This window comes from Rattus norvegicus, chromosome 4 (genome assembly GCF_021556685.1).
Source record: "Rattus norvegicus strain SHRSP/BbbUtx chromosome 4, alternate assembly SHRSP_T2T, whole genome shotgun sequence".
Classification (NCBI taxonomy): domain Eukaryota; kingdom Metazoa; phylum Chordata; class Mammalia; order Rodentia; family Muridae; genus Rattus; species Rattus norvegicus.
Genome location: NC_141537.1, coordinates 85347581 through 85359969, shown reverse-complemented (window position 1 = coordinate 85359969; position 12389 = coordinate 85347581). Strand labels below are relative to the sequence as shown.

Genomic DNA, 12389 nt, shown 5'->3' with positions numbered 1-12389 from the left:
CCTTGGTTTCCTCAACCCCCACACCCCTGAGTATGCTAAATCCAGCTTCCATCTCTGCTGACCTACATTCAAAAGAGACAACCACAGAAGGGAAATCATACATGAGCAGGAGATGTTAGTATGATTTATATGTGTGTGTGCATGTGTGTGTGTGTGTGTGTGTGTGTGTATACGTGTATGATAATATATACATATATATTATATTACATGAGGTATCCTTAAGCAGTCTTACTAAAAATACCATCGTGTGGGAAAGGGGAGCATAGGGAGCAATTACCACAGAAAAGGCATGACAGGCCCAGATTGAGTGAGACATCGTGACCTCAAACCTGCCAGCGCACCGTCAGGCTGGTGGGCTGACTCTAGCTCACACTGAGGACTGTCATCTTGGCCAGTCCCCTGACCTCCTGCCGCACCTGCCAGGTCCTGTACCTTGTTCTCCTTGTAGAGAAACTCCAGATGTAGAACTCTGCGGAGGTCATTCCTGCTGTTGATGCTCAGCTCACAGCGGGGGCGCTCCTGATCCATGGTCATGAACGTCTTGTTCAAACCCTGAGGGCAGAAGCCTGAGTCACTGCTCACCATTTTAGATGAAAGCCTTCCCTTCTCTGACGCAGTATAAACAGAGGACTGCTGGGGCTCATTAGGACTGGGCTCCGAACCTCCCTCACATGGCCATGGCAGGAGCCCAAAGCTGACTTCAGACTTCATTTCCATACAACCTTGGGCTGGAGAGCATTGTCAGTTTGGTCTGGGGTCGGCTAAGGCTGGGCTTGTGGGCTCAGTTTATAGATAACAATGAAATTCAGGAACTAGCTTGCTGCAAGCTGGCTCAGGGGCTCAGTGTTTGGTCTGCACTTGGGGCTATGAAAGATGAGCCTTTCAAAATAAACGGACGCTTAAAAAAAATAAAAGCAAAACTACAGTCAAAAGGCCAACCATTGTTCCCTTAATTTTTCAGCAGAGGAAGCCAGGAAACATGTTTGAAGTCACATGGTGGAGATCGGCATCAGTCTAGCCAGGAAGTCTGTTTGGGGCACAATCCCTGACAGAACACCTCATGAATATCTGCAAGTCACTACCCATCACCCCTCCCTGAACACCGAAGACTGTAGTAAACAGGGGCCTCCTGCACCCGGCCAGAGCTTGGCACCCACATTTGAAAACAGACACAACAGCTGCTTCATCCCCATCACAGGACACTGTGACCACCGAATGCCTGCCACAGAGGTCTCAACCCCTTCCTTCTGGGCCATGGCTTGCCCTTGTTCCTGATGGATCCCAGACCCCAAGTGCCATCTAGGTAGGCCTCAACTTTTCCCTCCGCCTTTGTGCTCGGGACTTTATAGTGGCTCCAGCTGCTACAAAACAAGACCAAACTCATTGCCTGCCATGAGTTTTAATTTTTTTAAAAAGTGAATTTGGAAAAGACATAGTCATAGTGCTGAACCAGAGAGAGAGAATGCGGTCTTAAGGAAGCAAGTGTGTGTGTGTGTGTGTGTGTGTGTGTGTGTGTGTGTGTGTGTGTGTGTGTGTGTATGCATGTGTGTACACACTGGAAAAATAAAAAGGAAGGCCCCAGGAAGCAACTACCTGCACTCTACATCCTTAATTGTCCTGATTTTCACCAACCAACGTGACAGGGAGCGTCCAGAGATGATGATTCTTCTCTACCTGTCTCAGACTGACCAAGTCTCAGCACATCTAACACACACGTGCAGAGAGAGAGAGTGAGAGAGACAGAGAGACAGAGACAGAGAGACAGAGAGAGACAGAGACAGAGAGACAGAGAGACAGAGACAGAGAGAGAGACAGAGAGAGACAGAGACAGAGAGACAGAGACAGAGAGACAAGGAGAGACAGAGAGACAGAGAGAGAGACAGAAAGAGACAGATAGACAAAGACAGACAGACAGATGGAGGGGGGCATGCTCCTCATGCTGGCTCTGAGGCATATCATCACCCAGAATCCAGTGGGGTAGGTACAGGCACCCTGTGGAGGTGAACCCCATTCTTTTCACTTAGCTAAGGTTTGCCCTGCACCCATGGTGTGCAGGGCTCTGTTCTTGGTACAGGAGGTAAAGAAGGAAGGAGGGCTAGCATGCTAGGGAAGCAGGCCATGATGACAGAACAGCCTGTCCACTGCATGTGTGCCAGAGAAGAAAGCAAGGACACTCTGAAGACGCGGCCATGACTTTAATAGGCAGCTATTTGCTGAGCCTCAGCCACGCGTTCATTCTTGTCTCCTGGTTCATCTGTCCACTGGCCTAACACTGCAGCACAGGAGTTAACGGACTACACCCCAGCCTCCACACTGTGCAGGAGAGTCTAAAGCGTTCTATAAAGGGGGAGGGGACACACAGATAAAGGTAGTCAGGAAGCGATCCCTTGGACATCAGGGGAGTCAGAGACCAGGCCCTGGGGACACAGTGTGCCATACAAGGACAGCAAGTACAAAAACCCCTCTGGCAGTTTCAAGAGCAGAGTTCCAGAGCTTCAGGAGAAAGCCAGAAAGGAGGAGCAGCCAGAAAGGTCACCCAGGGGCTAAGGAGATGGCAAGTGAATAAGGTATGGGGGCTGCAGTTCTGATCCCCAGCACCCACATAAATCCTGGGTGGGTATGAGAGCCTCCTGTAATCCCAGCACTTGGAAGGCAGAGCTGGGAGTGGGGGGATTCCCAGGGCAGGGTAGATAATTAAACTAGCCAAGTTGGTAAGCTCTGTGTTCAAGTGAGAGACCCGCCTCAACATAAGGTGAACTGGAGGAAGGCATTTGATATCAACCTTGACCTTTCACACACCTGCTCACACAGGCTGGCAAACGAACACATACACCAACACGCACATGTGAACACAAAAACACGTGTGTGCACACTCATACACACGTACGTGCACGAGTAGAAACACACACACACACACACACACACACACACACACACACACCCCTATGTGGGAAAATAATCAGAAAGGGCTCCTGCAGCCTGAGGACTAAGATGAGGAATGTCTGACTGGAGGATGTGGCTGCTGAAGTGAAAGCAGATGTAGGACAAGGCATTAAGCAGTGACCACTTAGAAGGTTACCAGTGATTCACACAATCTACATGGAAGCAGGGGGAAGCCTGAAGCAGGGCATCAGACACAGAAGTCGTAAGAGACGATTCTGTTCTCTCTGTGCCCTGATGGTAAAGCTGACGAGGATAACAAAGAGGAAAGGAGCCCCTAACCTGTGGGGTCCGTGCTAACTCTGAGCAGCGGTGGAAGTGTGGGACACCCAGGCTGGCATTCAAGAGCTGGAAGCCTGGTTGGTAGAGAAGAAAAACGTGTATTTGGTGTTGGAAACAGAAACGCTAGCACAAACGTGCTGGATGCGAAAGAGAAGTTAGTGGAGATGTCACAGCAGATGATAAGGCAGGAGCTCAGGGAGAGCTCAGCCAGAGAAGACATTCTGGAACCGCCACGTTTTAGACAGCACTAGAAGCCATAAAGCAGTCTGAGATGCCTTAAAAAGGGATGGGAGAAAAGGAAGACCAGAGAGAATCTGTGAGCCCAGGAGCTACACAGCACTCGCTCTTGGGAAAAAGGGAAGCACTCAGCAAAGAGTGTGAGGAAACACCAGCAAGAGGAAGGAGAAATGGCTGGAACAGGTAATGGGAGCCAGATGAAGGATGGAATCCACAGTGCGGACACGTCAGAGCCAGAGGAACGAGGACGGCAAAGTAATGGTGATGGACTGGGATGTGTAAGACGTGAGGACAGACTGAGGGTTACAGCATCCATAGCTCTTTCACAGGGTTTGTTATAAAGGAGAGAAGACAGTGATGCGTAGACTGGGGGCCAAGCTGAGCTCCCTCGTGTGAAGATGCACTGAATGGATGCCCCAGCATACAGTGGGGATGCTGAGGGCCATGCCCTTGAGCATGACCACACAGACGGGCTCAGGCCTGGAGGGTTAGTGGGGGGGGGGGGGCGGTGTGAGGAAGAGCCTGACGGACACTCATTTTTCCTGTCTCTGTCCTCTGAGAGGAAATGTACGGGAAGCAGGAGATGTGTGGTGCCTCATGTGAGAGGGAAACAGGCTACAGAGGGGCAGCAAGTGGGCCTGCGCCTGGGAAGCACCATGTCATAAGTGGCCATGGGTTTAAAGTGAAGCCGTCAACGTAGACCATCTCTGTGCGATCCTGTTCAGCCCAGTGGTGTGGGCATGCAGCAGGACAAATTTAATCCTCCCCAGAGCAGGGCAGGTGTAACACAAGGTGAGAAGGTAAGAGAGCCAAGCCCACTGCAGAGCAAGGAATCACAATGAAGCAAGAGGACGAGGCAGGAAGGTGTTAGATTGGGGCCGGGACTGTGAGACATGGGCAGGGACAGTGGTTACAACTGTACACCGGTTTGGGACTGAGAAGGAACATAATCTGAGAAATAAGGACATGTGGAACACGGGAACTCAGAGGGTGGAAAGGGGAGAAAGGCCTGTGGCATGACCATGGTGAAGACAAGTAGCAGGTGAATGGAGTCCTTGTCACACTGCAGGAGAGAAGCCAAAGACACAGGTGCCAGGGGCATCAGAAAAAGTCACTTCCATGAACCCTGAAATAGCCAGGAGACATCATAAGTCTCCAGAGGGCAGACTACACGCTGGAGGGTAGAGTTTGGGAAATGCTAAAGGGGAGCTAGGTCTGAGGGCTAGCCAGGTTACACACAGCCTTCTGGAAGGATGCTAGGGAAGGGCTCAGGGCAAGGAGGTGCCATGGTCCAGCCAGCTCACCCAAGGCAAGTTTCTTTGCTTCTTTGTCTCATGACACTCTTACATGAAAAAGAATGATGTAAGTATACTAATCTCCCAGGATGGTTAGGAATATTTGAGAAAATCGACTGCCATCTAGGAAGGACACACAGGGTGGGGACTGGCTGAGCAAAGGCCTGTGGTGATCACAAGGTCTCTGTCCTAGAGCAGAAGCGATGAGAAAAGTAATTACAACTGCGCATGCTGGTTTGCACCCATACTTCTGAATACAGGAGTCAGAAGCAGGAGAATCCAGAGAGCCTGGGCTACACAGAGAGCTTAAAGAGAACCTGGGTAATATAAAGATAGCCCTGTCTCAGAACCACCCCAACCACCAACACCAATAACGTAAACAGTTGCCCTAGCCCATGGTTCTGGCTCTGAGACTTTGGTTAGGGTTTCTACTACTGTGCTGAAACACCATGACCAGAGCAGCTTGGGGGTGGGGAGTATTTGGCTTACACTTCCATTATCACTGAAGAAAAACAGGACAGGAGCTCAAACAGGGCAAGAGCACAGAGGCAGGAGTCTCCATGCAGAACATCCATGGAAGGATGCAACTTACTGGTTTGCTCTTCATGGCTTGCTCAGACTGTCTTCATATAGAATACAGGACCATCCATAATGGCTGGGCCCTTCCTGGTCAATCGGTAATTAAAATGCCCTAGAGGCTTGCCTATAGCCCGATCTTACAGTGACATTTTTATAAATTGGAAGGTTCCCTCCTCTCAGATGACTTTAGCTTATGTCAAACTGACCTAAAAGTAGCCAGCACAGGTAGTAAATATACTTTTAGATATAAACCATAGGAGGAAGAGGAGGCCAAGCAGGTTGATGGTTTCTGAGGTGTTACCCAGTTGGGAGGTCAGTTTGGTGTCTCTGTCTTGGAGCTGAAACAAGCAGGGGTGACCTCTGTAATACAAGTACCAGTGAGTAAACAGTCAAGGTGAGTCCAAGGACAATTCTGATCAAACTCTGATCATGGGAATGATAGGAAGTGCTTGGGAAGAAACAGGCCTTGTCACGAGGCAGAAGAGATCAAGGGAAACATGAAAGAGAAGCCAGAAACAAACGTAGAGACGTAAGCTTGGGCCAAGCTGTGAGGCCTCAGGATGTCAGTGAGGGCTCTGGATTGCACTCAAGAACTGAAGGCCTCTCTGACACTTCTAAATCTAGTACTCAGACTTAACGCGATCAGCCTCCGAGCACAGAACACGGACCACCCAACTCGCATGGAGGACTCAGTGACAGCAGAGTCTAAGCAGGGGCAATGAAGCCAGATGCCTTACAGTTTTTCCAAATAAAAATAAATTATAAAAAGCACACAGGCATTTCAAAACAGGTACAGTCAGAGCTGCTAGGCAGAGGCAAAGCAAGTGTGAAGTTGAATTACCGATGTGTATGTTGTATGTAAGGGTCAGGAATAACGAACGGGGGCACTGCCTGTATATCACTAATCCTCACTACACATCAGGCACGAGTGGATCTTAAAAGTTCCTGTTTTAGAGAGAAGATGAGGTAGTAATGTCAAACTTACATTTCAAACTGATAACACACTCCTAAACTCCCACCATCTGACTTCAAATCCTTTCCCTTTGGTCCATGCAAACACACACGCGTGTGCATGTTTCCATTTCAAATTAGTGCCCCTTGGGCCAGCTCAATTAGACGTCGTGTGGAAGCACAGACCCTTAGTGCATTGTCCTCAGACTCTCCGTGTCAAATACAAGCTAATGCCAGACTCCTGGAGCCTATGAAGATCCTTCCTCTCCTAGACCCCCGGGGGACTCAAGAACCTCCTAATTGTAAACACTTTGAAAACTTCGGGGACCAGGCAGTAAGAGAATTTACATAATTCTCCCACAAAAGCTCAAGCAGCAGCTGGAATTTCCATCCTTGATTAAAATGATCAAAAGGACCGACTATCCAGAACTTTCCTTTGGAAAAGTTCGTCCTGTGTCCCTGGCTCGGAGAACTTGCTCCGCCCTGCACACCCTTTGCCAATCTGGCACTGCCGGGAGAGAGGGGACGGGGCGGGGGATTGGAGGCAGCTAAGCAAGCGCCGGCCTGGCTTTGTGTAAGTGCCCTCGCATTAGGATGGTCTAGCTTCTGGGAAATGTAGTTTCCCAGTGCCGGGAAAGGGGCGCTCTCGGGGTAATCTCTGAGGTGAACAGAAGATGTGGAATGCTCCCCCCACCCTCGAAGGTGCAAAGATGCGGATGGAAACCACTGATTGCCCCCCAACATTAGAGGATACGCGTGGGCTTCGGAGTGTCCAGACATTACCTTTCTGCTAAGAAACTCCCTGACCAGGGAGGCGGCCACCTCCTCCACGTACAGACTGTCCATGCTGCTAGCGCTGCCCACGAGGCCACGCGGCTGCCTGCACCCCCAGGCCGCGTAATCCGTTGGGCCCAGTAAAGCGGCGTTGCCCTAGCGACGGTGGCATCCGCGCCAGGAAGAACTCCTCCCCTTCCTGGGAAACCAGCGATCTAGGGGGGGAGGGAGAGAAGGGCGGAGCGTTGTCCAAGCCGCTTCTCTTTGCCAGAGGTTGTGCAGCAGCTGAAGGCGGGGCTTAGCCTATGAGTTCTGGGCGCCGAATTGACTGACTCTGGCTTCTTGTGGTGGATGTCACTGACCCAGTCAAAGGTTCCATTTCTCCATACATAAAATGGGAAACACGCCCTACCCCATGGTTCTTAAAGGTCTGATCCGGCGGGGAAGCATCCGGGACAGTCCACCCTCAGGACTGCAGTTGCCTCCCAGGTTCACTTTGAGACACAGACTTTAGTGTTCTGGCCTCTGTTATGACAAGGGCACCAAGACTCCAATTCTTGGCGTCTAGAAACTGGAAGGATGAGAGACTGGTGAAGCCCAGGTCTTTACCAGTCACTTGGATAGTACCTCAACTTTCTCCACGTCTGTACTTTGCCTGTTGTGTTGGTTTGTTGAGGCTGCCATGGTAAAATGCTGCAGACTGTGGCTTCAACAACAAAATTACTAGTCTCAATCCTGTAGCAAGTTCGTGATAAACGTGACACCAGGGCTTTGATTACTTGAGGCCCCTCCCGCTGACATCTTCTTTCTGTCTTTACAGAACCTCCTCTAAATGTATCTGTGTGCTATTCCTCTCTTCTTAGAAGAACACTGACCACAAATAGTTAAGTGTCCACCATAATGACCTCCTTTTAACATTACCTTACCTCCAGATAAGCCACCTACTAGATGATACAAGGTATTAAGACTTCGATCTAGGAACTTTAAGCTCTCAACTCAGCACATATCCCAACATATCTCAACATATATAATATATTACTTATATATTAATTTCTCTAAACCGATATTTCATTTTTTTTATTTAAAGTGTTTCCAGGCAGATGCTCACGAAATCTTAGATGTATATGATTATTCAATTCTGATAAACGTTTAAAAAGTTTACAAAATTAGAAAGATGTTTTATGTAGGATTGTTTCATAGCCAATGGTACGTGCACTGTCTGGAGGCATCATGCTCTAGTTTGTGTCCTGAGGACATCATTGTATCCCTGTATTAGGACCATTTGGATTGTAATTTCCAGGCATCCTCTCTTCTAACCCACCAGGGTTTTCTGCAAAGGCACTCTTGAGCTGCATGTGGAGACAGTGAAGATGGCAGTCAGGAACCTTGCCAGGGGCCCTGCTATTTCAGACATAAATAAGGGCACACTAATAAATGCAGACTTACTTACAAAGACATAAGTAAGGCAAGAGTTTGCATATCTAAAGTGTTAATTGCTTGTTTTCTGTTACTGTGATAAAATACTGGGATCCACAGTTCTAGGTTTCAGATCCACAGCTCACAAAAGTCACAGCAACAGGAGCTTGAGAAAATCGGTCGAATCACAGCCATAAACAAGGAGAGAGCACAATAAATATATGCATGCTCAGCTGCCCTTATTCTTTTAAGATTTATTTATTTCATTCTCTGCGTGGGTAAATTTGCTTGCATTTATGTGTGTGTACCACCATGTGTGTGGGTAATGTCCAGGGACTCGGAAAAGAATGTTGAGTCCCACGTAACTGGAGTTACAGGTGGTTGGGGGCCACCATGTAGGTGCTGGGAACAGAGCCTGGATCCTCTGCAAAAGCAGCAAGCACTCTTAACCACTAAGTAATACCTCCAGCCCCACTTCTTCACTCTTACACAGTTTAGCATCCCCTGCCTAGGGAAAGGAGCCATCCACAGCGGGCCGGGTCTTGCTGTGTCAGTTACCATATTCAAAATTACCCCACTCAGCCAACCCACTCTACATGATCCCAGAGGCTTTCTTCCCAGAAGACTCTAAATGGTGTCAGGTTGACAATTTAAACTATCACAGTGCTTTATAAAAAAAGAAATCAAAAGATACTTTAATCCTAGCATTCAAGAGGCACAAGCAGTGGATCTTGGTGAGCTCCAGTCCAAGCAGGTCTGCATAGTGAGACCCTGTCTCAAAAAAAAAAAAAATGGAAGTCAAGATCAAGATCAAATCCAGGCGTGAAGTTAATAACTCGACTGGAATAAACTAGAAAGGCAAACCACTGGCACTCCACTCCAGTGAGGGATTTTCTTAATATTGTTTGAAGCGAGAAAACCTTACTGTGGGAGACACCTTAAGTGGCTGCCCAGATAAAAGGGGAATGGAAGAAGGAAACTTTGCTTTTTGTCCACTTGCTCCTTTTCCTTGCTGGCAAGTTCCTCTATCCTGTGGCTGCTATGACTGACTCCTTTGCTGACATTAGCATCAGTTTCTTTCAGCTTCCAGCATAGACTGATAGCCAGCTGCTCCCAGGAATCCCTGAGGCCTTCAGCACTGTGTGGGGCAACTGTGACAATCAGCCTCCCAGGACTGGGCAAGCACTGAACCCTCAGCCTCCCCAGTGTGAAGTAGTCATGTTGGACTGCCTGCACGATATTGTATAAGCCTGTTTAGTGAACCACCCTTTAATGTATACTCACTCCTGTCCTAGAGAACCTTGACTAGTAATGGGGCAAAGACAAGCACTGCACCTTTACTCATTCACAGAGCCATGCCACAGGCAGAGTATGCAGACAGCACTAACTCAACACCATAAAATAAGTCAGAGAAAAGAGGAATGGGGGGAGTGGCAGAGACAGACTAAGTGGGGAAAGGAGCATAGAAGATATTTCCACATCATAGATTTAAAGAAGAGAAAACACGGAAGTGTAAGAGGGCTTTTAATAGGCAGAGATTAAACCACTTTAAAAGTTCATCACAGGGTTGAGGAGACAGCTCAGAAAGTAAAGTGTTTAACATGCAAGGATGAAACCCGGGTTTGATCCAGAGCAAAATGTTAAAATAGGTAGGTAAGTAGGCAGGCAGGCAGGCAGACAGACAGACAGGCAGACAGACATGGGGCCCACATCTGCTTCAGCCACTGGGCTCGGCTGCTCCAGAGGCAGGATATGGAAAGTCTACCATGCCTATCCCACCCCTGATGGGTATCAGGCCATAGGGAAGCCCGGGGACACTGCTCTGAGGGGTGAAGAAGCACAGTCTGAGGTACCAGACACCCAGAGCTGGCTCAGGGGTACCCAGGCCTGGATGAGGCAGAGGCTGTCCGGTTCTCAGGCTCTCAGGCACCCAGGTGCAATGGATGCCACGGAAGAGCTGAGAAGAGACTGGGGACCCACAGGCCAGATCTAACCCAGGGCTGGGGGAAAAGGGGGGCACTCTGGTCGGTCTCATGGGAAAGAGAGTCCTTGGCTTGACAATGTTGTAGGGTTTGGCCTTGGCTTGGTGGTGGCCATGGCTGGGAGAGTAGAGAGGCCTTCTGTGGGAGATTAGACAGTGGCTTTATAGGCAAAGGCCTTCTTTATGGCTCCCCATGCCGGGATCCTGATGAAAAGAGACAGTCTATGGTTTTAAGGCATTTATTGTCACAGTAGAAAGTGGATGTGTAGAACCATACCCTACTTCTCAGGGTGGGTATGAGATAAAATACCTTAGTATGAGCTAAGCCTCCAGGCTTTTAGGTACCTCATTAAAATGGAGATTTGTCTTGAGCCTACATGTCCTCTACATGTGGAGCATCTTGGAGTGTAGCCTATACATGACTGACAAATGGCCACAAATCTATGGAGGTCTGCAACTAGTGACAGGCAGGGGAATCAGGAATCAGGTGAAGCACCTACTGTCCCTTTAGGGTCTCTAGGGTTTCCAGCCTTGGTTCCAGGAACCAAGATACCTTTTATGATTCCATAGATAGATAGATAGATAGATAGATAGATAGATAGATAGATAGACAGACAGACAGAATAAAAGATTAAAATAAACTTCTGGTTGTGCCCTCACAGAGAGCTGAAAGCCAGCCCCGAGGAGCGACTTCAGGCCTGAGACCAGAGGTTAAGACCAACTTTTCTGCCCCAAGTGACCTGCCTGGTGGACTCAGGACACACAAAGGCAAAATTCCTCTGGGACCAGACACTTCCGGTTTCTAGCTGGTGCCCGAACTTTGCTGATCCTGGCCAACAGCTCCCTGCTCTCAAACCCCATGGGAGAGAGAGCTGATCGCCCAGAGGTGTGGGCAAACTTGAGACTGCAGGGCAGGAGAGACCACCACTTCTGCCCACACTTGCCCACATCCTTGGCCCAAGAGGAAACTGTATAGTACCTCTGTGCATGGAAAGATTGGAGCAGTCAAGCTGCAGGAGCCCTGTGGTCCAGACTACGACCAGATCTGAAAGGACCCGGTCAAACAGCTTCCTGCACCCAAATCCCGTGGAAGGGAGAGCTAGACCTTCAGAGGGCAGACACGCCTGGGAAACCAGAGGAGACTATGCTCTGCCCACATTTCTCACTCTAGAGAAAAACACCTAACACTATCTGGGCCTCCTGCACACTGGGACCTAGGAAAAGTAGGGGCAGGCCCTTCTGGTTCCCGCCCAGAGAAACAGCTGAAAGTCAGTGGACAAGAATGACTACACACCTGAGAGCAGAACACTCTGTTCCCACAACTGCCTGAAAGAAAACACGAAAACAGGTCTACAGGACTCCTGACACATAGGCCTATAAGAAGGTCAAACCACTGTCAGAAATAACAAAACAAGGTAATACCAGAGACAACCTGATGGAGATAGGCAAACCCAGGAACCCAAGAAACAGAAACCAAGACTAAATGGCATCATCAGAGACCAATTCTCCCACCAAAGCAAACACTGAATATCCAAACACACCAGAAAAGCAAGATCTAGATTGAAAATCACATTTGATCATGATGATGGAGGACTTCAAGAAAGACATGAAGAACTCCCTTAGAGAAACACAGGAAAACATTAATAAACAAGTAGAAGCCCTTGGAGAGGAAACAAAAAAAATCCCTGAAAGAATTATAGGAAAACACAATCAAACAGGTAAAGGAATTGAAAATGGAAATAGAAACAATAAAGAAAGCACAAAGGGAGACAACCCTGGATATAGAAAACCAAAGGAAGAGACAAGGAGACGTAGATACAAGTATCACCAACAGAATATAAGAGATAGAAGAGAGAATCTCAGGAGCAGAAGATTCCATAGAAATCATCGACACAACTGTGAAAGATAATGTAAAACAGAAAAAGCTACTGGTC

General features: G+C 48.6%; 1 protein-coding gene across 2 annotated transcripts in view; it reads right to left on the bottom strand.

The window, feature by feature from the left end:
* Positions 1-7243, bottom strand: part of Mindy4 (MINDY lysine 48 deubiquitinase 4) — a 110978-nt gene extending 103735 nt beyond the window's left edge. For both annotated transcript variants that reach the window (NR_197244.1, NM_001431721.1), the window contains 2 exon segments: positions 433-552; positions 7068-7243. Coding sequence is in view for 1 of the 2 variants with exons in the window: in NM_001431721.1 (NP_001418650.1) it covers positions 433-552; positions 7068-7130 (183 nt within the window). In the remaining variant the exon portion in view is untranslated.
* Positions 7244-12389: the final 5146 nt, after the last annotated feature.